At 50.1% G+C, this 28000-nt stretch overlaps 3 protein-coding genes across 20 annotated transcripts in view; 1 reads left to right on the top strand and 2 right to left on the bottom strand.

The window, feature by feature from the left end:
• The window catches only part of dnm1b (dynamin 1b), a 23823-nt gene extending 20488 nt beyond the window's left edge, over nt 1-3335 (bottom strand). For 6 of the 7 annotated variants that reach the window (XM_084358732.1, XM_084358733.1, XM_084358735.1 and 3 more), the window contains exon 1: nt 2921-3185. In XM_084358732.1, the coding sequence (XP_084214858.1) occupies nt 2921-3081 (161 nt within the window). In that variant the 5' untranslated portion in view covers nt 3082-3185. Of the gene's footprint in view, nt 1-2920 lie in introns of all 7 variants that reach the window. The other variant, XM_084358734.1, reaches the window with a different exon arrangement.
• A 728-nt stretch (nt 3336-4063) lies between these two features.
• fhip2b (FHF complex subunit HOOK interacting protein 2B) lies at nt 4064-18212 on the bottom strand. 5 transcript variants are annotated; one of them, XM_084358744.1, is made up of 19 exons: nt 18004-18210; nt 17208-17286; nt 17003-17088; nt 15166-15249; nt 13073-13177; nt 12815-12934; nt 12573-12740; nt 11887-12086; nt 10622-10724; nt 10424-10503; nt 10153-10309; nt 9859-10019; nt 9638-9775; nt 9391-9481; nt 8636-8791; nt 8364-8504; nt 7695-7795; nt 7263-7396; nt 4064-6066 (listed from the first exon to the last, which is right to left on the bottom strand). In XM_084358744.1, exons 1-18 carry the CDS (start codon nt 18052-18054, stop codon nt 7294-7296), a joined length of 2124 nt encoding a protein of 707 aa, XP_084214870.1. In that variant the 5' UTR covers nt 18055-18210; the 3' UTR covers nt 4064-6066; nt 7263-7293. The 5 variants fall into 5 exon arrangements, with proteins under 5 accessions (XP_084214870.1, XP_084214869.1, XP_084214871.1 ...); XM_084358743.1 differs by having other exon boundaries at nt 4064-7152; nt 18004-18209; XM_084358745.1 differs by having other exon boundaries at nt 4064-7396; nt 10424-10500; nt 18004-18209.
• On the top strand, nt 17233-27922 carry LOC311260647 (gelsolin-like). 8 transcript variants are annotated; one of them, XM_084358738.1, is made up of 19 exons: nt 17233-17336; nt 19123-19323; nt 19815-19969; nt 20171-20332; nt 20416-20475; nt 20559-20648; nt 20967-21056; nt 21275-21407; nt 21549-21637; nt 21759-21887; nt 21960-22046; nt 23747-23823; nt 23949-24039; nt 24127-24297; nt 24393-24567; nt 26944-27065; nt 27360-27437; nt 27512-27572; nt 27685-27922. In XM_084358738.1, the coding sequence occupies exons 1-19, from the start codon at nt 17333-17335 to the stop codon at nt 27846-27848; spliced, it is 2139 nt and encodes a 712-aa protein (XP_084214864.1). In that variant the 5' UTR covers nt 17233-17332; the 3' UTR covers nt 27849-27922. The 8 variants fall into 8 exon arrangements, 7 of the variants coding, with proteins under 7 accessions (XP_084214864.1, XP_084214862.1, XP_084214866.1 ...); XM_084358736.1 differs by having other exon boundaries at nt 23690-23823; XM_084358740.1 differs by having other exon boundaries at nt 23690-23823; nt 27360-27375; nt 27685-27775.
• The last annotated feature ends 78 nt before the right edge of the window (nt 27923-28000 follow it).

Genomic DNA, 28000 nt, shown 5'->3' with positions numbered 1-28000 from the left:
ACCGAGTTACTGGGGAGGTGGTGGCCATTCGCCACAAGGTCATCCACTTCCCAAAGACCGCTGAAGACCTGGCGGCAGTAACTCGGGGGTTTGCAGGGCTGGCAGGACGCTGAGCTTCTTTAAAGGCTGCTGGAGCGATCGACGGCTGCCATGTGAGGATCAAGCCACCAAGCGGCCCTGATGGTCACTGCTACAAGAACAGGCAACTGTTCTTCTCCATCATCCTGCAGGCAGTTTGTGACCATCTGGTCTGTCTGCTTCGTAGACACGTACGTGGGCTGGCCGGGGTCGGTGCACGACTCCAGAGTACTCCCACTGTACGGCACAGCCCACTGTACAGGCGGGCCATCGACCCTCCTCCAGGGCACTTCATCCTCGCAGACGGCGGGTACCCGTGCCTCCAACATCCCCTCCCCCTCATCACTCCCTACCAGTGGCCTGTACAAGGTGTGGGAGCCCAGCGCTTCAACGTCCATCATTCCAGGACACGCGCTATCATTGAACGTGCCTTTGGAATGATGAAGACCAGGTTCAGGTCCATCTTCCTGCAAGCGCTGGAGGTGCACCACACCTTTGTGCCTCAGGTACGTCATGATTCAACAGGAGTCTGTTTTGTTTCTTTGAGTACTGAAGCAGAGTAAATCAAAAGTGATGAATATCCTCTTTCATTTCAGGTCATAACAGCTTGTGCCGTCCTGCACAACATCTGCCTGGGGGCAGGTGACATCATGCCCCAGAGGACGAGCTGCAGGACGTCATGCCGGAGGATGAGGGAGAACGTGTTGGAGGCCAGTGGTGCTGAGTGGACCAGCTGTCTGCGGAGGTGATCCCCGACCACGACTATCTTTAGTTTGCAAGTAAAATTATCTTAAAGGCATTATTCCAATTCAAAGTGTTTGGTAGATAGTTTTGTTTGTTGTTATTATTTATTTTTATTATTATGATCACATTAGGAGATCATAATTCTTGCCTCCTTCCTGAAAATTTCTTAGTTTAATTTACGCTTCAAACATCACAGAGTGGAGTTCATCTGTGGAGATTATCCGCTGAACAGAACCTGGACGGATCAGAACCTTCAGATTATCTTCTGTAATAATCCAGAATACAGAGAGATGCTAACTTCAGTTAGCTACAAACAGACGTCATCCGGCTGCTGAACCTCGGACGTGTTTCAGTTCTTATAGTCGAGCTCAGCTGGACCCAGTTTGTGTTGTCTGACCCAGAACACACTGAGTGTTCCAGATATGCCTCCATGGTGCAGGGTACAGATGTTCTGGAGTTATTGAGTGCTCTCACCTCCTTCCAGAACCCAAAAGCATTATTATGAGAGTTTTTTAGCCAGTGAGTCAGCTCTTACTTCTTGTGTTCAAATACTGGACCTCGTCTTGGTCGGCCTGAAGCTGCCCAGGTGTTGAACGCCTCTCGTGCCTCGTCATGGTACATGGCTACACAGTGAATCCATCCTTTGCTTGTGTTTGCAGAGGTGCCGACTGCCCTCATGCAGCGATTATGCAATGGAGTCATACAGAGAGCAGAGAGCGTTTGGATGCTCCACACTGGACCAGTTAACATCATTACATATAACAGCATCTCTTGGTGTGTGGGAGTTGATCTGTACGTGTGTAACAGCCCAGGATTTCCTCCTTAGTGAGGGAAGACCAGTCAAGCTTTCCAATATTGTTAATATTTTTATTTGTATTTAAGCTGGTAAGGCATCAACCTCAACTGTCATTGTAAAAGTTATATGGTCTGATACAGTTGTTCCACACAGAATACTCGTACTGCGTAGCGATGCAGCGTCTGCTGTACTTATACACGGTCTAACCACGACGTGTGCGCCAGGCTTCACCTGTACAGGTGTAACTACCACCGGGCAGGAGTGTTTACTACTACTGTTCTTCCAGGACCGTCTCAGGCGGCTGAGCTCCTATCTGTGATATCTGCATTCATGTCCCCAGTGACACACACACACACACACACACACACACACACACACACACTGGCGTGAGAGTTATCCTGAGTACAAGATTTGATAAAAGCAAGCTGATGTAAATATTCATCTTCATTCTGATCACACTCAAAAGGTGTGTACACATTCATGACCACAAATCCCTTGTTGTGTTTGTAGTGTAATGCAATGCACCAGTCAGCATCAGCTCTGATTATATTTATCAGTGGATCCAGCGACTTCCTCCAAAGAATCGCTACACCCCAGGCATCCGACCCTGACGGCCCCAGCTCCATGGAAGTCGGGATTTAGGGAGCTCAGCTGACCACGGTCTTGTTTTGACAGGAAGGTCTCTTGGAGACACAGAATATCACAGTGGTCAAGCAGGTTGTCAGTTGCTCCACGGCGAGCTCTGGCCCAAACGCAGGCCACGACGTCATTTCACACGGTTGGTGAGAACCTGACACTGGGCCGCAGCAGAGCTCCAGCTGGCCACACATCAGGACGATGCATTTCATTCAGCAGAGACGAACAGAATCTGCGTCTTCACTGCCGATCTTCAGTTCACATCCCGCCTGAGCTTCTTTCACACAGTCCCTGCAGCTGGTTTCATCACCTGTTTACCATGTGACCCCTGTGAACCTCCTCAGGTCAGCAGCTGCCTTTATCAAAGGTAATTCATATTAAAGCAGCTGTTCTCTGATGAGAGAGAAATAAAAACCTTTATTAAATCTGATCAATGATCAGTAATCAGTGGTGATGATCAATAATCTGTTTCCGGTCATTAAATCACAACATCAGCTCGTTTTCATTCAGCGGGTCGGCCGGCCTGCAGCAGCCGGGCGGCTTCCTCCGACAGCTGCCACGAGTCAGGGCCCGGCCCGGTTCGGCCCGAACACACACACACACACACACACACACACACACACACACACACACACACACAGGGTGGTCAGACAGACAGGTACTTACCGGCCCACGAAGTTCTCCAGCACCGAGCTCTTCCCGGCGCTCTGCCCGCCCACCACCGCGATCTGCGGCAGGTCGAGGCTGGAGTTCTGCCCGATGGAGCCGAAGGCGTCCTGCAGCTTGTTGACCAGCGGGATCAGCTCCTCCATCCCCCGGTTCCCCATGACGGCGAGACGGGCGGAGCGACAGACAGGTGGAGGAGCCGGGCGGGAGAGCGACAGACAGGTGGAGGAACCGGGCGGGAGAGCGACAGACAGGTGGAGGAGCCGGGCGGGAGAGCGACAGACAGGTGGAGGAGCTGGAGGATGCTGATGGAGCTCAGGCAGACAGACAGGCAGCAGTGAGACCTGCACGGTGCAGCAGCGGAGTGTCGCGCCGTCCTCCTGTCTCACGTCATCACGCTCCGATCGATCAGCTGATGAATCCGATCAGATGATCGATAATCAGTCAGATATTAATATGATGATGATGATGGTCCTCCTGCTGTGACCTTCAGCTCCGCTCTCCTCCTCCTCTCCGCCGCTGCAGGGAGGGACCAGCGCGCGCACACACACACACACACACACATCCGGTACGGACCTTCGCAATAAAAGCCTCAGACTCAACATGTCGAAATGAAATCTGACTGAAAAAATCAATAATCTTTAAACGTGTTGATCTGATGCAACAAAAACATTTAATGAGGTCAGAAGATCAATAAACATGTTTGGTATTGATCACTGATCAGCTGTAGTATCTCTGAATATATTAATATTTATATTTCAGGTCGTCACTGACGTCATGTTGTTGTTTCACTGTAAATGATAGTGACGTGTTTATGTGTGAACATGCTCACCTGTCTCTTCACCTGATAACACAGCTGTATATGAAAATGATTAAACATAGATGGTATTGATTGATTATTAGATATGGATCATTTGTTTAATCAACGGTCTTCATCAGATTAGTTCTTCTGGGGTAGTTTAGTAAAATCAAGCTGCGACTGACAAAGTCAACTGACACCTTATTCTGATAGGAAGAGGACGGACTTCCGGTGTGCTGGTTATCACCTGCAGCGGTTTGACACGTGAGCAGAGAGACGACGCAGAGCTGCAGTTCATCATGAGACCAGCAGGGGGCGCGTCACAGCAAACACAGGATCAATGCTGATCATCAATACATCATTTATTGATCGGTCACACACTCCAACAGAAATAAAATGACACAACACTCATCAGCTCGTCACCACGGCAACAAACAGCTGAGTTTACATTCAAACAAACTTCAAAATAAAACTGAAATAATCAAATAAAAAATACAAAAGTTGGCACGTTTCATAAAATCATCATTAAACAAATATTATTATTATTATATTATTTATTCCTGTTGTTTGTTTCAAACTCTCAGAACTTTATTCAAAATCTCCAAAGAAACAAAATCTGTTTTTTTGTATTTTTTCACATTCAAACTTTGACCTCTGTTATTTGTTTATGTATTAAGGATCCCCATTAGCTGGTACCTTAGTAGCCAGCTAGTCTCCCTGGGTCCACAAGCAACAACACAGAATATACACAAGAACGTCACATCCTCAACAAATCATACATTTACAAATGCAGTCGATCACAATATACCTAATGTTAAAAAGTTAAAACAAACATTTAAAGAATTTCCACAAATCTTGAACAGAGTTTTTCTTAGACAGCAAGATGGAGTCACACGTACTCATGTACAGTTCGTATAAAATAGGATTTCAATTTATTTTTAAATACCTGTTTACTTTCAGTACAACAGAGGTGTTTATTAGGAGTTATTGCTCTATAGATAACAGATCGTGATAAGGCCTTAGTTCTTGGGTGAGGCACTTCCAGCTGACCATTGCTGGACCCTCTAGTGCTATAACTGTGCACAGTGTTTCTAAAAACAATTTGAGTAAATAAAAAGTCAGGCGCTTTGCTGATCAAGACTGACTGAAACACTGCAGCAGTGCTTGATGCTAACCGGTTGTCTACCATCAGCCATGAGAGGGAATCAGGCATGCGGTTAACATTTGACCGGGTTGAGCAGCCCAATACCAACCGTGCAGCCTTACTTTGGGCAATCTGCAGCTTTTTGAGCTCAGTTTTGGCAGCAGATGCTCAGACCACAGAACGATAATCTAGGTGGCACAACACCAAACTCTGCCCAGCTCTTCCCATTTTTAAGATAATGTGATTAATGTGATTACTAAAGGAATCCAACATTACACCCAGAAGTTTAACAGTCTCTACTTGTTCCACAGTTACATTATTTAACTTTAAATCCAACTTTGGGCTACAAGATAACTTGTCTTGAATGTCTTGAACCTATTAAAATACTTCTTGTTTTAAGAACATTAAGGACTAACTTATTACAAGAAATCCAGTCATGTAGAATTTGCAGTTCCTTATTAAGACATCATTCAACTCACTTTGTGAAGGCGCAGCATAATACAAGGTTTAATCATCGGCATAAAACACAATTTCTGCTCTTTCAGTAGCCGAAGCAAGATCATTAATATAAACAGTGAACAGTAACGGTCCGAGGCAGCTGCCCTGAGGCACACCACATACTAGATCCCCACTATTCGATATACCACCACTTAAATACACCTGTTGTGATATGGAAGACAGATAGTTATGAATCCACATTAATGCCAGTGGACCAAAACCATAACATTCAAGTTTTTTTATCAAGAGAGTGATCAAGCAAATCAAAGGCAGCAGTTTTTAATCTAACAGCCCCCACCATTAAAGACTTGTCAATAGCTCTAAACCAGTCAGCAGTCGTTTTTATCAAGGCAGTGGACGTGGAGTGGCTGGTCCTATAGGCATGCGGACACATAGTTTCAAATTATTCGTAAAAAAATATTCAGGAATTTGCATATATACAACTTTTTCCATTGTTTTGCTCAGGACTGGAATAATGCTAATTGGTCTAGTGTTGCTTTCATTAAAAACTAATTTCTTATCTTTGGGTATGGGGACAATTTTAGCTGTCTTCCACAACAGACACATAAACATCTATTAATAATATAGGTCACTGGAGACGAAATACAGCTGGCAGTAATCCAGTTTACTGTCCAGATTATCTACACCGGCTAATTTATTGTCAGGAAGAGCGCAGAGAAGCCTTTCCACCTCTTTGACTTCAACCTGGTGAAATTCAAAAGTGCATACTTTGTCATTCATTATAATGTTCGTGATTATGTCTTTTGATCTATGGTTGTCTGGGGTATTCATGCTTTCTCTAAGTTGAGATACTTTTTTTTATAAAGAAATTGTTAAAATGATTCGCAATGTCATTCGGCTTAGTGAGAGCAAAACCGTTTGATTCAACTCATCATTTCATTAAAAACACTCCAAAGATTTTTACCATCATATTTAGCAGTATTTAATCTTTGTTTATAGTAATCCTCCTTTTTAAATTTGTTTAATTTTGTAACTTGATTACACAAAGAGCAATACTTGCGTCTATCTTCAATTAATCCAGACACTACAGCAACCTTTTTAGCAGCGTGTCTCTCTGTCATTAAATTCATCAAAGTGTTATCAATCCATGGGGCTCTTTAATGCTTGACCGTAAACTTTTTTTAAAGGAGCATGTTCGTCTGCAACCTTCATGTATTTGGACATAAATAAACTAAGTGCAGCCTCAGGGTCATCCTCACTACATACATCACTCCAATTTGTACTTGATATATCTTCGATAAAGCATTCTTTATGAAATTTTTATATGACCGAGTATAAATAGCATTTGCTCTGACTTTCTGAAACTTTGTCTTGGTTATGTCATGGTCACTAAAACCAATTGGCACCGAGACAACTTTCGAACATAGGTCAGGAACATTAGTATAAATGTGATCAATACATGTATTCAGGGTGGCAGAGTGACAATCTGATACAGGTTACAAGCATTCAAAACAGAAAGGACCTTATCTTGTTTGTACCAGGCCTACCCAACCAATCTATGTCCATATCACCTAGTAAGTAGATTTCATTATTCATGTCAGATAACGTATCAAACATATTACACAGATCATAAAGATATAGAGCATCAGCACTGGGAGGACGATAGAAACATACTAAAATAGGCTTAAGATGAGGTAGATAGACTTTGTACACACAGAGCTTCAATTTCATCTTTCATTAAATCATCACGTACCGTTATAAACTTTATATAAAATACTTTTCATTAGTCTGTCTTTGTTTGTCCCCCTCAGCTGTGTGTGGTTGTCGAACCTGAATAAATTAAAATAAAGTCTAAAACTTCAATAAATAACTCAAACTGTTGTGAATGCAGGCTGTGACATCACTGTGACATCACTGTGACACCACAGGAAGACATGTACCTGTCGGTGTGTCCCAGGTGGTCCAGGTGAGTCACTGCTGGTCCAGGGGCAGTTTGACGAAGGCGATGGCGGCGAGCTCCTTACAGAACTCCTCGAGGACGATGAGTCCTCTCAGCAGGGTCAGGTGCTCCAGTCTGAGGACACACAGGTGAACACGTGAACTGACCACCTGTCTGTCTCCACCTGGTTGTTACATCATCGTGTGAGCAGGTGATGATGATGTCAGTAAACTTCCTGCTGGTTCCTGCAGTAGAGCCCGATTCTCAGGTATGGAGACACCTGGCTGCAATGTGGGAGGGGCCAGCCTACCAGGTACTCATACACCTGCTGACTGTCTCAAACTCCAATGAAGAAGTGTTGCCATGGTGACGGGTCATGCTGTCGGTCAGGTTTGTTACGGACAGACAGACAGACAGACAGACAGGTAGTTACCCAGTGTTGTGTTCCAGTCCCAGCAGGTGTCTCCTGGCGTTCAACAGTCTGTCTGTCAGGTTGGAAACCTGCTGGATCCTCTGCACCAACTCCCCCATCAACTGAGAGACAGACAGGCAGAAAGACAGACAGGTAGAGAGACAGGTAAGAAAGACAGAATAATAAATGTGAGAGAAAAGACAGACAGGTGGAGATGGCACTGCTTTGATCTGCAGCAGTGAGACAGGTGTCTGTGTGTGTGTGTGTGTGTGTGTGTGTGTGTGTGTGTGTGTGCCTGTCTCACCCTGACGAGGACAGAGAAGAGTGACCTGCAGCAGTGAGACAGGTGTCTGTCTGTGTGTGTGTGTGTGTGTGTGTGTGTGTGTGTGTGTGTGTGCCTGTCTCACCCTGACGAGGACAGAGAAGAGTGACCTGCAGCAGTGAGACAGGTGTCTGTCTGTGTGTGTGTGTGTGTGTGTGTGTGTGTGTGTGTGCCTGTCTCACCCTGACGAGGACAGAGAAGAGTGACCTGCAGCAGTGAGACAGGTGTCTGTGTGTGTGTGTGTGTGTGTGTGTGTGTGTGTGTGTGTGTGCCTGTCTCACCCTGACGAGGACAGAGAAGAGTGACCTGCAGCAGTGAGACAGGTGTCTGTCTGTGTGTGTGTGTGTGTGTGTGTGTGCCTGTCTCACCCTGACGAGGACAGAGAAGAGTGACCTGCAGCAGTGAGACAGGTGGATGTACGGGTTGAGCAGGTACTCGTGCAGCAGCGGGTGGTTGAAGGCCGACAGTCGGGACAGAACGGCCGTCAGCTGCAGGTTCAACTCGTACGGCTGAAAACACAGTGACATCATCAGGACAGTGACATCATCAGGACAGTGACATCATCAGGGACAGCTGAGCACACCTGAGAAAGGTGAGCCGCAGGACAGACAGGTGGCTGTGACATCACACAGGTGTGTACCTGCTCCAGGACCCGTCCCAGTCGGTCGAACAGAACTTTGAGGAGGTGACCTTCAAAGAACTCCTGCAGCTCACCTGAGGAGGAGGAGGAGGAGGAGGGAGGAGGAAGAGTGAGCGGCCAATCCCAGGACAGAGAGAGAGACTGACACTCTGTCACCTGAGGAGCAGGAGGAGCAGGAGCAGGAGGAGAAGGAGGAGGAGAAGGAGGAGGAGCAGGAGCAGCAGGAGCAGGAGGAGCAGGAGCAGGAGGAGCAGGAGGAGAAGGAGGAGGAGCAGGAGGAGCAGGAGCAGGAGCAGGAGGAGCAGGAGGAGCAGGAGCAGGAGGAGCAGGAGCAGGAGCAGGAGCAGGAGCAGGAGGAGCAGGAGGAGCAGGAGCAGGAGCAGGAACAGGAGGAGCAGGAGGAGCAGGAGCAGGAGGAGCAGGAGCAGGAGCAGGAGGAGCAGGAGGAGGAGCAGGAGGAGGAGCAGGAGAAGGAGGAGCAGGGGGAGGAGGAGCAGGAGAAGGAGGAGCAGGAGGAGCAGGAGCAGGAGGAGCAGGAGCAGGAGCAGGAGGAGCAGGAGGAGGAGCAGGAGGAGGAGCAGGAGAAGGAGGAGCAGGAGCAGGAGGAGGAGGAAGAATCAGTTACCTGTCCTTCACACCTGAACATGACTTATTATAATGTTGACATTTATCTTGGTTTGACTTTGAGGACATGTTGTCATGGCAACATGTCCTCAAACTCAAACAACAAATACAAACTGTGTGTGTGTTCTGACCAGTGTGTGAGCGTCGTGCACGTATGACTCGTATCCTCCCTCCTGCAGCAGCTGAGCTGATCGAACCTGAACAGGAACTAAACACAGGAAGCTACACACACACACACACACACACACACACACACACACACACACACACAGAGTTTCCCAGTGTTGTTTGTTCTGAACCAATCACAAGTCACATGTGTCTCTGACTTGGTGAGGGGAGGGGCTTGGTGATGTGGGAGGAGTCAGACAGGTGAGTTACCTGTTGATGACGTCAGCAGCTGATCCAGGTACAGAGGGAGGAGGAGGAGCAGAGGAAGAGGAGGAGAGAGGAGGAAGGAGCATCTCACTGTCTGACAACAAGCTGTCAGAGAAGAAGAACGGGTCCTCCTCCAGATCACTGCAACACACACACACACACACACCAGTTTACTGTAGTGTCCTGAATCTGAACAGTGATGTCACGTAGCATGATGGACTCACTCGCTGTCCTCGTTGGTCTCCGTGTGTCTGTCTTCCTGTCCTGCTGTAGGTGGAGACAGATAACTACGACTCTGCAGGAAACTCAACACCAGGATGTCCAAAATGTCCCTGTGAGGCTTCTGTAGTAACTCGTCCACCAGAGACAGAGACATCATACTGATCTGAGGACAGACAGAGACAGCAGGTGTATGCCCTCTTTAAACCAGGTGACGCTGTTGACCTTCAGTTGGACGGACACACAGATGGTCACCTGCAGTGTTTGTGTCCCTGCAGGGCTCCTGTAGGTGGACTCACCTGGTCAGAGATGTGGTCACAACGCTGCAGCAGCAGGTGAGTCAGTGGGTGTGTCTTCAGCAGGAAGCGAACCAGCTGATCCAGCAGGACGGACGACTGGACGAGTCTGACAGCAGCACAGAGGACAGAGGTGGACACCAGGACCACGTGTTCACACCTGAAGAACACAAACACACCTTGACATCAGAGACAGCACCTGGATCCTGTCTCATATAAATATATATAAAGAAGAAGAAGAAGAAGAAGAAGAAGAAGAAGAAGAACAACTCACGTGTGCTGCAGCTGAGGCTGAACAACATCCACCAACCACAGCTGATGAACACACTGAGCTAGCTTCACTGCTAACACCTGCTAACACACACACACACACACACACACACACACACACACACACACACACACAGAGTCAGGTGAGAGAAAGCTGCTACTTTGTGTGTGTGTGTGTGTGTGTGTGTGTGTGTGTGTGTACCTCAGGTGCTTCTCTCATCAGGTGATCCAGGAAGTCGAACCAGGAGAAGAAGTTGGTCATGTGATCAGCAGCAGAGTCGGAGCTGCAGCGCGAGAACTGAGAGCTGCCAGGAGAAGACACAACTGATCACATGATCGCCAGGAGAAGACACAACAGATCACATGATCGCCAGGAGAAGACACAACAGATCACATGATCGACAGGAGAAGACACAACTGATCACATGATCGACAGGAGAAGACACAACTGATCACATGATCGACAGGAGAAGACACAACTGATCACATGATCGACAGGAGAAGACACAACTGATCACATGATCGCCAGGAGAAGACACAACTGATCACATGATCGACAGGAGAAGACACAACTGATCACATGATCGACAGGAGAAGACACAACTGATCACATGATCGACAGGAGAAGACACACAACAGACAGTGTGTGTGTAGTTTATAGTGTGTAGTACACGGTGTGTACCTCCAGGGTGTGTGTAGTGTGTAGTACACGGTGTGTACCTCCAGGGTGTGTGTAGTGTGTAGTACACGGTGTGTACCTCCAGGGTGTGTGTAGTGTGTGTAGTGTGTAGTACACGGTGTGTACCTCCAGGGCGTGTGTAGTGTGTGTAGTGTGTAGTACACGGTGTGTACCTCCAGGGTGTGTGTAGTGTGTAGTACACGGTGTGTACCTCCAGGGCGTGTGTAGTGTGTGTAGTGTGTAGTACACGGTGTGTACCTCCAGGGTGTGTGTAGTGTGTAGTACACGGTGTGTACCTCCAGGGTGTGTGTAGTGTGTAGTACACGGTGTGTACCTCCAGGGCGTGTGTAGTGTGTAGTACACGGTGTGTACCTCCAGGGTGTGTGTAGTGTGTAGTACACGGTGTGTACCTCCAGGGTGTGTGTAGTGTGTAGTACACGGTGTGTACCTCCAGGGCGTGTGTAGTGTGTGTAGTGTGTAGTACACGGTGTGTACCTCCAGGGCGTGTGTAGTGTGTGTAGTGTGTAGTACACGGTGTGTACCTCCAGGGCGTGTGTAGTGTGTGTAGTGTGTAGTACACGGTGTGTACCTCCAGGGTGTGTGTAGTGTGTAGTACACGGTGTGTACCTCCAGGGTGTGTGTAGTGTGTAGTACACGGTGTGTACCTCCAGGGCGTGTGTAGTGTGTGTAGTGTGTAGTACACGGTGTGTACCTCCAGGGTGTGTGTAGTGTGTAGTACACGGTGTGTACCTCCAGGGTGTGTGTAGTGTGTAGTACACAGTGTGTACCTCCAGGGTGTGTGAGGCCAGCTCTGCAGCTCTCCAGGCTCCAGACTCTCCACAGGCAGGAGGGAGTACAGCTCCAGCAGCCTCCCAGCCAGCAGCTCTCCCAGCTGGGTGTGATCACACAGGAGCTCCCCTGAAGCTCCAGCCTGCAGAGTCGACAGCAGCAGGAGGCTCTCATAGGCCTTCAGACACACCGAGGACCTCTGAGGACACACAGGGGAGGACGCCATGATGACATCATGATGATGACATCACAAATGTTTCAGTTCTACAGTTGAGTCCACATGACTTCACTACATTTATTCTGTCACTGAGTTCACTGTACACTAGGGCCCGACCGATTTATCGGTTATTGGATTTTTTCCCCCTAATAATCGGCATCGGCCCCAAAAAATCCATATCGGTCGGGCCCTAGTGTACACTGCTTCTAGTTATTGATGATGATGATGATGATGATGATGATGATGATGTCACTGACAGGGTTCCTGCTGCAGCAGAAATCAATCATCTGATCCACTTCATCAATACTCGATCGAATACGATCAACTGAAGCTCTGAGGCCTGTGTAAGGATTGATTACCATGTCTTAACATCTGATTGAACAGTTATTGATTATTGTTTGTTCTGATTGGAATCAGACTGTAAACTGGGAGCTGGACTGGTTCCTCGCAGTAAACCAGTACACTGACCTCACTCTTGGCGAGCTGCAGCAGGACCGACAGCAGACCGGACTCTGATTGGACGGGGCTGCAGGTGGATGAATCTGATTGGCTGGAGGGTGGTGGTGGCTCTGTTGTGTGATTGGAAGCTTGTGACTGGTCAGAAGAGGCTGTCCTGGCAGCTGGTTGGTCCAGAATCTAAAACAGAAACAGTCACTTCCTGTTCGCTCAGACATGATGTCATGTGATCGTGTTCGTCAGCTGTCGTTTACCTCTAACACCAATCTGAGCGTGTGCGGATCCTGTTTGACTCTGGAGCAGACGACCAGTAAGAACTGAGCTTCCTCCTTCTCAGTGTTGGAACCAGGAAGTGCACAGAGACGGATCAGTTTCTGGGGGCGGAGCAGAGGTGAGGTCATCATTTATGTTAATAACACTGTTAATTATTAACAGTTTATTAACTTGGACACCTGGACAGACACATGCTCACCTGGACAGACACATGCTCACCTGGACAGACACATGCTCACCTGGACAGGTCTGTAGACGTTGACCAGCTGGAGGAGAGGCTTCTGCATCTGAGACAACAACTTAGAGAAGAACAACAAGACCTGTTGCACCATCCCTGGAGGATACTGAGGAGGAGGAGAGAGGAGGCAGGAGGGAGGAGAGGGGGGGAGGAGAGAGGAGGGAGGAGAGAGGGGGGAGGAGGGAGGGGGGAGAGAGGAGGGAGGAGGGAGGGGGGAGAGAGGAGGGAGGAGAGAGGGGGGAGGAGAGAGGAGGCAGGAGGGAGGAGAGAGGGGGGAGGAGGGAGGAGGGAGGAGAGAGGGGAGAGGAGAGAGGAGGGAGGGGGGAGAGAGGAGGGAGGAGAGAGGGGAGAGGAGAGAGGAGGGAGGAGGGAGGAGGGAGGAGAGGGGGGGAGGAGAGAGGAGAGAGGAGAGGGGGGGGAGGAGGGAGGAGAGAGGAGAGAGGAGAGGGGGGGGGGGGGGGGGGGGAGGAGAGAGGAGAGAGGAGGGAGGAGAGAGGAGGCAGGAGGGAGGAGAGAGGGGGGAGGAGGGAGGGGGGAGAGAGGAGGGAGGAGAGAGGGGAGAGGAAAGAGGAGGGAGGGGGGAGAGAGGAGAGAGGAGGGAGGAGGGAGGAGAGAGGAGAGAGGAGAGAGGAGGGAGGAGAGAGGGGGGAGGAGAGAGGGGGGAGGAGAGAGGGGGGAGGAGGGAGGGGGGAGAGGGGAGGGAGGAGAGAGGGGAGAGGAGAGAGGAGGGAGGAGGGAGGAGAGAGGAGAGAGGAGGGAGGAGGGAGGAGAGAGGGGGGAGGAGAGAGGGGGGAGGAGGGAGGGGGGAGAGAGGAGGGAGGAGAGAGGGGGGAGGAGAGAGGAGGCAGGAGGGAGGAGAGAGGGGGGAGGAGGGAGGAGGGAGGAGAGAGGGGAGAGGAGAGAGGAGGGAGGAGAGAGGGGAGAGGAGAGAGGAGGGAGGAGGGAGGAGGGAGGAGAGGGGGGGAGGAGAGAGGAGAGAGGAGAGGGGGGGGAGGAGGGAGGAGAGAGGAGAGAGGAGAGGGGGGGGAGGGAGGGGGGGAGGAGAGAGGAGGGAGGAGGGAGGAGAGAGGGGGGAGGAGGGAGGGGGGAGAGAGGAGGGAGGAGAGAGGGGAGAGGAAAGAGGAGGGAGGGGGGAGAGAGGAGAGAGGAGGGAGGAGGGAGGAGAGAGGGGGGAGGAGAGAGGAGGGAGGAGAGAGGAGGGAGGAGGGAGGAGAGAGGGGGGAGGAGGGAGGGGGGAGAGGGGAGGGAGGAGAGAGGGGAGAGGAGAGAGGAGGGAGGGGGGAGAGAGGAGAGAGGAGGGAGGAGGGAGGAGAGAGGGGGGAGGAGAGAGGGGGGAGGAGGGAGGGGGGAGAGAGGAGGGAGGAGGGAGGAGAGAGGGGGGAGGAGAGAGGGGGGAGAGAGGAGGGAGGAGGGAGGAGGGAGGCGAGAGGGGGGAGGAGGGAGGAGAGAGGGGGGAGGAGGGAGGGGGGAGAGAGGAGGGAGGAGAGAGGGGAGAGGAAAGAGGAGGGAGGGGGGAGAGAGGAGAGAGGAGGGAGGAGGGAGGAGAGAGGGGGGAGGAGAGAGGAGAGAGGAGAGAGGAGGGAGGAGGGAGGAGAGAGGGGGGAGGAGAGAGGGGGGAGGAGGGAGGGGGGAGAGGGGAGGGAGGAGAGAGGGGAGAGGAGAGAGGAGGGAGGGGGGAGAGAGGAGAGAGGAGGGAGGAGGGAGGAGAGAGGGGGGAGGAGAGAGGGGGGAGGAGGGAGGGGGGAGAGAGGAGGGAGGAGGGAGGAGAGAGGGGGGAGGAGAGAGGGGGGAGAGAGGAGGGAGGAGGGAGGAGGGAGGCGAGAGGGGGGAGGAGGGAGGAGAGAGGGGGGAGGAGAGAGGAGAGAGGGGGGAGGAGGGAGGGGGGAGAGAGGAGAGAGGAGGCAGGAGAGAGGAGAAAGGAGGGAGGAGAAAGGAGGGAGGAGAGAGGAGGGAGGAGGGAGGGAGGAGAGAGGAGGGAGGAGGGAGGAGGGAGGGAGGAGAGAGGGGGGAGGAGAGAGGAGAGAGGGGGGAGATTTAGTCCTGAGTGTATAAATAAAGACGCGCTGGTGATTGATCAGGATCAATAACAGTTACCTGAGCCTTCCCCAGAGTGCACAGAGTCTCCAGCAGTTTGTGCTGCAGCAGATACTCAAAACAGGCTGCCGTCTCCTCCACACCCTGTCAATCAATACATCGATCAATATGTGAGTGATTGATACCTTAAGTCTTAGTTGGATTGATTCAAATTGATCAGCTGATGTTGTTGTTTATTTGTTGTTTACGGTGATGTCATCATGTAAACAAACCTGTTTACTGTCTCTGATATTGGTCAGTGAGTCAGATCAATATTGTGACTCTTCAGTCTGTAATGTGTGACTTTAATAAGTGATGATGTCATAGAGGTGGAGGCGATGTGTCACATGTTCAGAGAGCCTCAGCTGATTGGTCGATCACAACAAACACGTCACCAGTGGAAGTATTGATCGCCTCTCTGCAGCAGCATCACGTCTCATTCTCAAACCTCACAATGACGCAGAGGAAATGTTCTGCGGCCCGGCTCAGTTTATGGGGACAAGACATGACACACACCAAACACACGACAGGTACGTAGACAGGGCAGGTTCATACACAGAATAACATGGGGGGTACATGAAACTCCAAAACAATGTCAGGGGAATCACAAAATCTCAGCGAGGGATTGATGCAGAATACGATGTTGGAAGGACAAAATCTAATTCAGACATCTCCTAATAATATCCCATCGTCTACCGAGACCCCTATCGACATCCTTCAGAAAACCGGCCTTTTGACTGTGAGGCAGCCCAGCACCCATAGGCGATTGATAATGGGGCAGGTTATTTTGTCGGGCTTACAGCCCAAAACGCAGCCCATGGGAGACAGGGTGAAGGTGACGTCAAGGATCTCTCATGATTGCATGCATCTCCGACCACAGAATTTGGACCGCTGGACATTCCCATAACAGATGAAGTAATGAGCCACCAGGCCACAGTTCTGCCAGCACAAGTCATCAACATTTTCCGACATCTTTGCCAGTCTGACGGGAGTCATACAGGCTCTACATAAAAGGCCCGGCTCAACTTTTAATCACAACTTTGTTCTAATCCGTGATGATCAAAGTCTATTGTTAGAACTGATGCTGTGATGCCTCCTGCCCACCTTTACCTGAGCGCACCTTTAATTCATCACTTACTTTTCTCATTTAAACATTTAATCAAACTTCAGTATCAAACTGAAACATTCAAAACATTTTATTTATTGATTGTAAACGACCTCTCTCGCGGCCCACCTGCAGTACCGTCACGGCCCACCAGGGGCCCGCACCCACCTGCAGTACCGTCACGGCCCACCAGGGGCCCGCACCCACCTGCAGTACCGTCACGGCCCACCAGGGGCCCGCGCCCACCTGCAGTACCGTCACAGCCCACCAGGGGCCCGCACCCACCTGCAGTACCGTCACAGCCCACCAGGGGCCCGCACCCACCTGCAGTACCGTCACGGCCCACCAGGGGCCCGCGGCCCACCTGCAGTACCGTCACAGCCCACCAGGGGCCCGCGCCCACCTGCAGTACCGTCACAGCCCACACTTTGGGAACCTGGAGGTTTTCAGATGCACATAAAAGTTTAAATATTCTCAACTTGTCGGCACTAAATGTTGTGAAGCAGCCGCGTCTGCAGTGACGCGTGACGCGTCTGCAGTGACGCGTCTGCAGTGACCTCAGCCTCACAGAATTCAAACTCCGCCTTCTTATTCACCTCCACGCAGCTGACCAGTCGCTGAGCCGCATGGCTGTGATGTCAGAGTGTCACACAGGTACAGAAAAGCTATTAAATATTCTCTGTGAGGACAAAGACTGTTTACACACACATCAGCATCAGAGAGTGTGTGTGTGTGTACAGGTGTGTGTGTTACCTGTTGTTTCTCCTCATACACCAGGATGTCCAACATCTGTTTGAGTCTCCAGGGGATCTCTGTCTGTCTGACAGGACGACTGTCATCTACACACACACACACACACACACACACACACACACAGAGAGAGAGAGCAGATGAATCTGATTGGCTGAGCACATCAGGTGGTAACAGGTAAGCGTGTCTGCAGGTTAAAGCTCCTCACCTGTTGTCTCGATGTAATAATTAGTTACCGACTTCCAGTGATCAATAAACGAGTCCAGCAGATCCACTGTGGGCTCCCTCTGACAGACAGACAGGTGGAGAGAGAGACAGGTGGAGGATTAATTAATGAGTGAGTATCAAACAGAACGATCAGATTTTGTTGGACTTCACCGAGTCCGTGTTAAAATCTCTCACACACACACACGTGAACACACACACACACACACACACACACACACACACACACACACACAGGTGGAACAATTAACTAATCAATTAATCAATCAACAGAAAGACAATCGGTAACTTGAGTGATGATCAATAATCAGTGAAGTTTCAGTTTGTCAACAAACACTCATATCTGATCGATCAATACATTCATCGGTCATTGATCGATCAGCAGCTGGAGCCGATGGGTCAGAGTGACTCTTCAGTCTCACCTGAACACGTTCCTCCACGTCGGCAGGTAAACAGGAAGCCAGCAGCAGGCTAACTTTAGCCGTTAGCTTCACGGTCACATTACTCTCATTAACTTCAGACAAACTGACGTCACTTTACACAGTTCATCTTCACTGTTGACCTGTCTGTCTGTCCTCATGTCCTCAGGGAGACAGACAGGCTCCGTCTCCGTCAGCCTGTCTGTCTCTCTGAAACTTTACTGAACTTTATAAGCGAGCTAACTGGGCTAACAGAGGCTAACTGGGCTAACAGAGGCTAACTGGGCTAACAGAGGCTAACTGGGCTAACAGAGGCTAACAGGGGCTAACTGGGCTAACGTAAGCTAGCTGCTGACTCACCGTCTCCAGCGCGTGCAGCAGCATGCTGGTCAGCTTACTGAACGTCTCCATTCTCCCCGACACCGACTGTCGTTGACCCGGTTAGACCCGGTTAGACCCGGTGATCTGCCGGTTTACTGCGACATGTTGTCACCTAAACTAACAGCTGACCGCTCCGTCAGGTTACAACTAGTAACAGTTCACATCCGGGGAGACGTTTCAAAATAAAACAGCACATCGTACCTGAATTATAGCACATCCGGTTTTCAAGCTGTACAGAAACGGTACATAAATTTAAAGTATAAAAAAACAAACAGAGTATCATATAAGTAAAGTACGAGATAATGTATGAAGAGGAGGCCGCAGCAGGAAGTCACACTGATGAAGAGCGTTGGTTGTTTTATTGTGAAACATCCTGTTTCTTCCTCTTCTGTCTCAACATGAACCTGTTCAACAGTCACTGACAACTGATCCTGAACCAGCGGAGACGTGTGTTCACAGACACAAACGGCAGACTGCTCCTTTAAATCTGTGACGGACTTTCACACAGTCCAGTCACAGATGACGTCATGTCCTCAGCACAGACCGTGGAGCTTCTTGTGTTGAAGCCGGTCGTCAGCGTCCGACTCTACGCTGATGTTAGCTGCTGTGAGACGTCTCAGTCGAGTCCTTCATAAAGAAATCCAGCAGCATTAAACTACTTTGACACATCGTCCACATATTGTACATATTTACAATGTTAATTACTACAGATAAGATACACAGAGCGCCTTTAATGACTGAGTCACAATCACCTGATGAGATCACAGATCACATTTTACTGCAAGGAGGACTTTAACTGTGAAATGTAGTGTAAAGTATCTGATTACTTCCTCCATCACAGATGCAACCGAGGACAGACTTGACTGATGTGTATGATCTGAACATTCAGTTGTTTATTGGCTAAAACAAATACAGCTGAACCTGATGATTTATTGATCAGTGTTCCTGTCAGCAGCTGTTGTGTCTAAGCTGGGTGTGGCCTCAGACAGGTAGTTACCTGCAGCCCCTCAGGTGACATCATGGTGTTAAGTGCTGTGTGGCTCCGCCCCCTATAGGTGACATCATGGTGTTAAGTGCTGTGTGGCTCCGCCCCTACAGGTGACATCATGGTGTTCCATCCAGAGTTTGAGCAAGCCGGCCAGGCGGCAGGGCTTCAGGTGTGGCGGGTGGAGAACATGGAGCTGGTTCCTGTTCCTAAGAGTCTGTACGGAGGGTTCTACAGCGGAGACGCTTACCTGGTTCTCCACAGCACCGAAAACCGCCGTGGAACCATGCAGTACGACCTGCACTACTGGCAAGGTACTGCAGTACGTCATGTACTAATACTGCATTATGTCATGTACAAATACTGCGGTAAATCACAGCACTTATCTTGATAAATAGCAGCTACTTTGCTCAGATGAGGGTTGATAAATATAAATAAATAAATATATTTAAATGTAAATATAATGTAAATCTAATGATAAGTAAAAAACGCATTTGTACAAATTTAACCCTGAGGAACTAATACTTGTAGTAATATTGCTTGTAGTACTAATACTTGTAGTAATATTGCTTGTAGTACTAATACTTGTAGTAATAGTACTTGTTGTACTAATACTTGTGGTAATAGTACTTGTTGTACCACTACTTGTAGTAATAGTACTTGCAGTATTAACACTTTTAGTAGTAGTAGTTTTTGCAGTTTTTTTGTTGTTTTGTTTTTTGTAGTTTTTGCAGTTGCTGTAGCTGTAACAGCTGTTTGTGATGTCACTCTGGTTCTGCTCTCTGATTGGTTGCTTGTCCTGCAGGTTCAGAGTGTTCTCAGGATGAGAGTGGTGCGGCGGCCATCTTTGCGGTGCAGATGGACGATTACCTGCAGGGGGCACCGGTCCAGTACCGTGAGGTCCAGGGTCATGAGTCCAGTACCTTCACCGGGTACTTCAAAACTGGACTCAAGTACATGGTAACTAAAGGGGCAGTACACCAGTTCTACTGTTGTGTAGTTGTACTGCTCTCATGAGAAAAATACTTTCGTAGTACTGAGAGTATTACTGCAATACAGTAATACAAAGATCCTATCTGTAGAAAGAGCCACTACTCTGATTCTTGTTGAGGTCAGTGAAAACAGTTTGTGGCATTGATGACATCACTTCTTCTCACACAGAAAGGGGGCGTGGCCTCAGGGTTCCAACATGTGGTGACCAATGATGTGGAGGTTCAGCGGCTGCTGCAGGTTAAAGGTCGACATGTTGTCAGGGCGACGGAGGTTCCTGTCAGCTGGGACAGTTTGAACCATGGAGACAGTTTCATACTGGACCTGGGAGAGGTGAGACAGGTGGAGAGGTGAGACAGGTGGAGCAGTGAGAAAGGCACAAAGACAGTTCTGAACCTGTCTCTCTCTCTTTATAGGAGATCATCCAGTGGTCTGGTTCCCATAGCAACCGCTTTGAGAAGCTGAAGGCCACTATTGTGAGTGATGACATCACTTCATGACATCATCATCATCAGAGACATCATGTGACTGATTGATTGATTGATTGTTTGATTGACAGGTATCTAAGGGTATCCGTGACGATGAGCGGTGTGGGCGGGCCAAGCTGCTGTTCTGTGACGAGGAGGAGGAGCCAGAGAGGATGCTGGAGGTGAGCAGAGCGGTCACAGGAGGACCACGGGATACACACAGATACTACAAGTACACTATATACTACAGTACATGTACCACATACACACAGATACTACAAGTACACTATATACTACAGTACATGTACCACATATTGTACATGTTGCACAGAACAAACGGACGTAAAGGTTCAAGGACGCGTTTAAGATCTCTTGACCTCTGACCTCGTCCTGTGGACCTCTGACTGCCTGTTGACCTGCGACCTCGTCCTGTTGACCTCTGACCTCGTCCTGTCGACCTCTGACTGCCTGTTGACCTCTGACCTCATCCTGTTGACCAGGTTCTCGGGGAGAAGCCGGAGCTGCCTGAAGCTCACAGTGATGACACCAAGATGGACGCCTCACACAGGAAACAGGCGACACTTTACAAGGTAACACTCAGTGACAACTCGGTACAGCGGTCACTCGGTGACAGTGACGGGCTCCAGGTGCTTCTCACCTGGGCGATATATTCATCCAATCAAGTCACTGTGGTCACTCATGATGTCACTGTGCCACCCTCACAACATGACCCAGAGACACTGTAAGACTTTTATTGTAGCAGCAGGAAGTCCTCACTTGTCTGTCTGTCTACCTGTCTGTCTGTCAGGTGTCTAATGCGGATGGCAACATTGAGGTTACCATGGTAGCAGAGAAACATCCATTCTCCCAGGATGCTTTGCAGTCCAGCGATTGCTTCATCCTCGACAACGGAGCCAACGGACACATCTACGTGTGGAAAGGTTCAGACTGGTCTGACACAGTTCACTCACTCACCTGTCCTGATGATGTGGTTTGTAATAAAGGTGTCTGTGTGCATGTGCGTGCGTGCGTGCGTGCGTGCGTGTGTGTGCGTGCGTGTGTGTGTGTGTGTGTGTGTGTAGGTAAGGAGGCGAACCCTGAGGAGCGTCACGCCGTTCTGAAGAGCTCAGAGCAGTTCATTGTCAAGATGAACTACCCAACACATACACAGGTAAACAGGTGGAGCTCACCTGTCCGTCCAGGTGAAAACGTGGCATCAGCACAGACTGATCGACCTGATCGACCTGATCGACCTGATCGACCTGTCCTCACCTTTGTGCTGTCGCCCTCAGGTCCAGGTCCTTCCTGAGCACGGGGAGACTCCGCTCTTCCAACAGTTCTTTAAGAACTGGAGGGACCCCGATGACACCGTCGGCATGGGAACGGCCTACGTATGCAATCAGATCGCAAAGATCGAGAAGGTAAACCAATCAGGATGAAGCTCAGGACGTTTCCTCTTTGGACTGCTCTGTCACTAACTGCTGATTGGACAGGTTCTGTTTGACGCATCGACACTTCACCAATCAGACGCCATGGCAGCACAGCACGGGATGGTGGACCGAGGAGACGGAGAAAAACAGGTGAGGGTGGGGCCAGGTGTGTCTGACCAATCACAGTGCTGTTGCAGGAGGAGGCGGACCCCACCAACATTCAACACATTGTGTTGCTAAGACTCATGGGAGATGAAGTTCTTCACTACAGACAAAATAATGTTTGTTTTATGTAGAGAAAAATGTTTTGCCTGCCTGCCTGCCTGTCTGTCTGCCTGTTTGTCTGCCTGTCTGTCTGCCTGTCTGCCTGTTTGTCTGCCTGTTTGTCTGCCTGTCTGTCTGCCTGTCTGCCTGTTTGTCTGCCTGCCTGTCTGCCTGCCTGTTTGTCTGCCTGCCTGTCTGCCTGTCTGTCTGCCTGTCTGCCTGTTTGTCTGCCTGCCTGTCTGCCTGCCTGCCTGCCTGTCTGTCTGCCTGTCTGCCTGTTTGTCTGCCTGTCTGTCTGCCTGTCTGCCTGTTTGTCTGCCTGCCTGTCTGCCTGTCTGCCTGCCTGTCTGCCTGCCTGTCTGCCTGTCTGTCTGCCTGCCTGTCTGTCTGCCTGTTTGTCTGCCTGTCTGTCTGCCTGTCTGCCTGTCTGCCTGCCTGTCTGCCTGTCTGTCTGCCTGTCTGTCTGCCTGCCTGCCTGCCTGCCTGCCTGTCTGTCTGCCTGCCTGCCTGTCTGCCTGCCTGCCTGCCTGTCTGCCTGTCTGCCTGTCTGTCTGCCTGCCTGTCTGCCTGTCTGTCTGCCTGCCTGCCTGTCTGCCTGTCTGTCTGCCTGTCTGTCTGTCTGCCTGCCTGCCTGCCTGTCTGCCTGCCTGTCTGCCTGCCTGTCTGTCTGCCTGCCTGCCTGCCTGTCTGCCTGCCTGCCTGTCTGCCTGTCTGTCTGCCTGCCTGTCTGTCTGCCTGTCTGCCTGCCTGCCTGCCTGTCTGCCTGTCTGCCTGCCTGCCTGTCTGCCTGTCTGTCTGCCTGCCTGTCTGCCTGTCTGTCTGCCTGTCTGTCTGCCTGCCTGTCTGCCTGTCTGTCTGCCTGCCTGCCTGCCTGCCTGTCTGCCTGCCTGTCTGTCTGCCTGCCTGTCTGCCTGTCTGTCTGCCTGCCTGTCTGTCTGCCTGCCTGTCTGCCTGCCTGTCTGTCTGCCTGCCTGCCTGTCTGCCTGTCTGTCTGCCTGCCTGTCTGTCTGCCTGCCTGCCTGCCTGCCTGCCTGTCTGTCTGCCTGCCTGCCTGCCTGCCTGTCTGCCTGTCTGCCTGCCTGTCTGTCTGCCTGCCTGCCTGTCTGCCTGCCTGTCTGTCTGCCTGCCTGTCTGCCTGTCTGTCTGCCTGCCTGTCTGTCTGCCTGCCTGTCTGCCTGTCTGCCTGTCTGCCTGCCTGTCTGCCTGTCTGTCTGCCTGCCTGTCTGCCTGCCTGCCTGTCTGCCTGCCTGTCTGCCTGTCTGCCTGCCTGTCTGTCTGCCTGCCTGTCTGCCTGTCTGCCTGTCTGCCTGCCTGTCTGCCTGTCTGTCTGCCTGCCTGTCTGTCTGCCTGCCTGTCTGCCTGTCTGTCTGCCTGTCTGTCTGCCTGCCTGCCTGTCTGCCTGCCTGTCTGTCTGCCTGCCTGTCTGCCTGTCTGTCTGCCTGCCTGTCTGTCTGCCTGCCTGTCTGCCTGTCTGCCTGTCTGCCTGCCTGTCTGCCTGTCTGTCTGCCTGCCTGTCTGCCTGCCTGCAGATCTGGCGTATAGAAGGATCTGATAAAGTTCCCGTGGATCCGTCTTTGTCTGGTCAGTTCTATGGAGGAGACAGTTACATCATTCTGTATCACTACCAACACAACAACAAAGAGGGTGACATCATCTACATATGGTGAGATCACACACACACACACACACACACACACACACACACACACACACAGTGGACCTGTTTGTAGTGCAGCAGCTCCCTCTGGTGGTGACTTTAATTTTTCTCCATCTGTTTTCTGTCCTCAGGCAGGGGGCGGAGTCTAGTCAGGATGAGGTTGGAGCGTCGGCCATCTTGGCTGCCCAGCTGGATGATGAACTGGGGGGAGGTGCTGTACAGGTACAGTCGCTGGGAGCTCTGGGACCAGTTTTCTGACTCCACTCAACCACTGTGTCAAACCCTCTGAGTGGCTCACTCTGTCTGCAGGTGCGGGTGGTTCAGGGAAAAGAGCCGGCCCACCTCATGAGCCTGTTTGGGGGCCAACCAATGGTGGTGCACAAGGGCGGGACTTCCAGAGAGGGTGGCCAATCAGAGGTGGCAGATATCCGCCTGTTCCAGGTTCGAGCCAATCCAGCGAGAGACTCCAGAGCTGTGGAGGTGAGACGTCAGATGACATCACATCACATGATTCTCTGGCTGGTCAATGTTCTGGTCCCAGTGTGAACCAGTCTGACCAGTTAAACCCTCCTCAGGTGAACCCGACCTCCTCCAGTCTGAACTCCAGCGACGTCTTCCTCCTGCTCTCCTCCTCTGGGTGCTGGATGTGGAGCGGGAGGAGCAGCAGCTCGGCTGAGGCTCAGGGAGCCGAACACCTGGCTGAGCTCCTGCAGGTGACCCCCACCTCTCTGGAAGAGGGGCAGGAGGAAGGTGAGGGTGACAGGGGTCACTTCCTGTTTGTCTGTCAGCTGTTTAACCTGACCGCAGTCTCTGGCTGTGTCCGAAATCACTCACTCATTCCCTACTCCCTCCTCACTACTCAGGGAGTCCAACATAGTGCGCTACACTGAGCTCATCAGCAGAGAGAAAAAGGACTTTTTTATCTTGTACCGTGCGATCAAAGAACTATAATTAGGCCCCATTTACTTCGCAATTACATACGAGTCTCAGAGCTCCCAAGATACTCACCATCATCGTCAGATTGTCAGTATAAAGATGAAGGATTTTACATTTATACAAGACATCTAAATCATTAATGTATTGTCAGTGTCAATAATTCACTGGTATTGTCAGACTACACCCGCTCCTGTGGAAACAGACACGGCACAACTTTGTTCATAAATCAGATTAGATGGATTAATAGACACTTCATTCATCCCTTAGGGGAAATTCAGGTGTCCAGTAGCTCATAAAAACACACACGAATAAATAAGTTAACAACAGCTTATAAAAACACACAAATGAATAAATTAAAAATAATTATTATTGCACATTTCATTTTATGAAGTTGAATTATTTTTTGGACACATTTGTTGGGTATCCAGGCTCAGTGCGACTCTAGAGAAAATAGCCCTCTTCATCCACCTGAGGGCTCTGCATTCTTGGGGATGGTGGATACCCCTGCATGTCCCACCCAGTGGCCCCTGTAAGCCCCTACAGAGAGCCTGTGAGAGGTGTGGTCGCTGGGAGGTTTAACCAGCACCATGCAAAGGCCCGTTCAGTCATAGAACGGGCCTTTGGCATCATGAAGACCAGATGGAGATCGGTCTTCTTCAAGGCTCTGGAGGTGCACCCTGCATTTGCCGTGAAGGTGATTGCCTGTTGTCCCATCCTGCACAACCTCTGCATCAGGGATGGGGACATATTAGAGCCTGTGGAAGAGGTTCAAGATGATGGAGGTGAGCAGCTTCAGGAGGACCAGCATTGTGGGGAACAGCTGCATGGGCTCATCGCTGCTGCTCTGTCTGCACCGGACAACACTCCTCGAGCTCTTCAAGAACATGATTATTGTTAAAAACTATTAAAAAAAGAAGAAGTACAAAGTCAAGTTTTTTGGTTAAGTTATACATCTTAGTAGTACTTCTTAAGTTTCAAATGATATTATAACGTGTTAAAAGTTTAATAATATGATCTTTGATTTGTTTATGTTAGTTAAGGAAATGTTGATGTTAGAATTTGCCTTGTAAATATAAGTTTTCATCGTTTTTGTTATTGATAATCCATTGAGTTAGGGTGTTGTTGGTATGTTGATATGTTATGATGGATATGAGTTCACAGTCAGTGTTAATCAGTTTTTTAAAGAACATTTTATTAACAAAGATCCCTGATGAGATTAACAAAGATCCCCTGGCTCTGGTGTGTCACTGTCTGAATCAGGGGACACTGAATCAGACCCTGAAGGGTTCTCTCCCCGTGCCGAGGCAGTGAGGCTGGAGGCTGAATAGATGGCCCGGCTCCTGTCGCCTCATCCATGAGGGAGAACCACTTCCATGTCCCAGCAGCAGCAAGACAGCAGCAGTTAGCTTACAGTCAGCTAACATTAGCGAGCGTCGCTAGCGTTAGCTAACAGTCAGCTAACATTAGCGAGCGTCGCTAGCGTTAGCTAACAGTCAGCTAACATTAGCAAGCGTCGCTAGCTGTGAATTTTGCCATAATACTACTAAAAAACTGTTACCACAACTTCAACACATCCCTATATATTTTTTATCAACATTACTCACATTTGTAAATCAGCTCCCTCTCCGCGACCACTGAAGCCTAGTTTATGCTTCTGCGTCTACGCCGTCGCCGCGACGCCATCATTGATCATTCGAAGTTCTACGTTGAGGGAATGCGTTGTTCTGCAATTCACCGCCAAGCCTGCAATTGTTATACTGTTGACCGGAAAAGCAACTGCCGGAAATGACGTTCTGAGCGGACCAATCACAGTCCTTGCCGTTCGCGTCTCGACGCGTCGACGTGACGCGTAGTCAGGATTTTTTGGAGGCGCACGTCAGGCTACGGCGCAGGGTCCGCGTAGGGGTCCGCGTCGACGACGTAGCTACGCCGTTGCCGCGACGCACAAGCATAAATCAGGCTTGAGCCTCTGTCCGTCATTTTTCTCTCAGCGCAATGCATGATGGGATATCTTGCTTCGGTGACCATCGGATGTTCACTACATTTCGCGGTGCATTGTGGGACACAATGAGTGCACTATATCCTGATCACTATACATTCGGACACCACTACAAAATGGTGTAGTCACTATATAATGATTAGGGGGTGATTTCGGACACAGCCCATGTGCTGTTGTGTGTGTGGTTACAGATGCATTCTGGGATGCGCTGGGGGGGCAGGAGGAGTACTGTCGCTCCCCCCGGCTGAAGATCAACATGGAGGCTCACCCCCCTTGCCTGTTCGCCTGCACCAACAAGACTGGGAACTTCCTGGTGTGTCTGCAGACCCGATCACTCACTGTGGTTCTTCTGATGATCGCTGATGTTTATAACTGACTGATAATTAGCTGTGGTGGATTAACAGAATGTTAACGTTAGCTCGTTAGCTAACATTAGCTTCTAATGAGTTGCTATGTGGTGACTTTTAAAGCAGCTGTTGTTCGGTGGACTTTGTGTGGCTGTCGTGTTAAAAGTGTTTGTAAATGATCTCATTATAAAATATTATAAGAATTTAAAAGTAATATTAAAGCTCATTGTGTGTGTGTGTGTGTGTGTGTGTGTGTTCAGATGGACGAGGTTCCAGGTGAGTTGACACAGGATGACCTTGCTCCTGATGATGTCATGATCTTGGATACCTGGGATCAGGTGAGTCTCTCATAACATCACCCCCCATCTGTGTCCTCACTTCCTGTGTCCTCACTTCCGGTGTCCACCTGTAGGTCTTTGTTTGGATTGGAGATGAGGCTCACGAGGAGGAGAAGATGGAGGCGACATTTTCAGGTGAGACAGACAGGAAGTGACATGGACACTAACTGAACCTGGTCCAGGTGACTCAGGACGCTGACTGAACCTGGTCCAGGTGACTCAGGACGCTGACTGGTTGTGTGTCCAGCCGTCAGGTACATTGAGAGCGACCCTGCGGACAGAGACCCTCGTACCCCCACTGTGACTATCAAACAGGGATTTGAACCTCCAACCTTCACCGGCTGGTTCCTGGGCTGGAACCATGATTACTGGACCGTCGACCAGCTGGAGCAAGCCATTGGACGCCTGTGACGGAGTGACATCACTACTTGAACAAGGAGCTCTGAGTTCTGATTCATTCTTATAAATAAAATCTGGTTCTGTCAGCTGATGTAGCACAGGTGTGTGTGTGTGTGTGTGTGTGTGTGTGTGTGTGTGTGTGTGTGTGTGTGTGTGTGTGTGTG

This window comes from Pagrus pagrus (assembly GCF_965226575.1).
Source record: "Pagrus pagrus genome assembly, chromosome: 8".
Classification (NCBI taxonomy): domain Eukaryota; kingdom Metazoa; phylum Chordata; class Actinopteri; order Spariformes; family Sparidae; genus Pagrus; species Pagrus pagrus.
This window is presented reverse-complemented; position numbering and strand designations above follow the sequence as displayed.

Coding starts and splice junctions, on each gene's coding strand:
- LOC311260647 (XM_084358736.1), top strand. Junction 24,298..24,392: donor GAGACTCCAGAGCTGTGGAG/GTGAGACGTCAG, acceptor AACCCTCCTCAG/GTGAACCCGACCTCCTCCAG. Junction 27,573..27,684: donor GATGGAGGCGACATTTTCAG/GTGAGACAGACA, acceptor TTGTGTGTCCAG/CCGTCAGGTACATTGAGAGC.
- fhip2b (XM_084358744.1), bottom strand. CDS start 18,054: ATGGAGACGTTCAGTAAGCTGACCAGCATGCTGCTGCACGCGCTGGAG. Junction 12,935..13,072: donor ACGTCTACAGACCTGTCCAG/GTGAGCATGTGT, acceptor CTCCGCCCCCAG/AAACTGATCCGTCTCTGTGC. Junction 10,310..10,423: donor CAGCCTCAGCTGCAGCACAC/GTGAGTTGTTCT, acceptor TGTGTTCTTCAG/GTGTGAACACGTGGTCCTGG.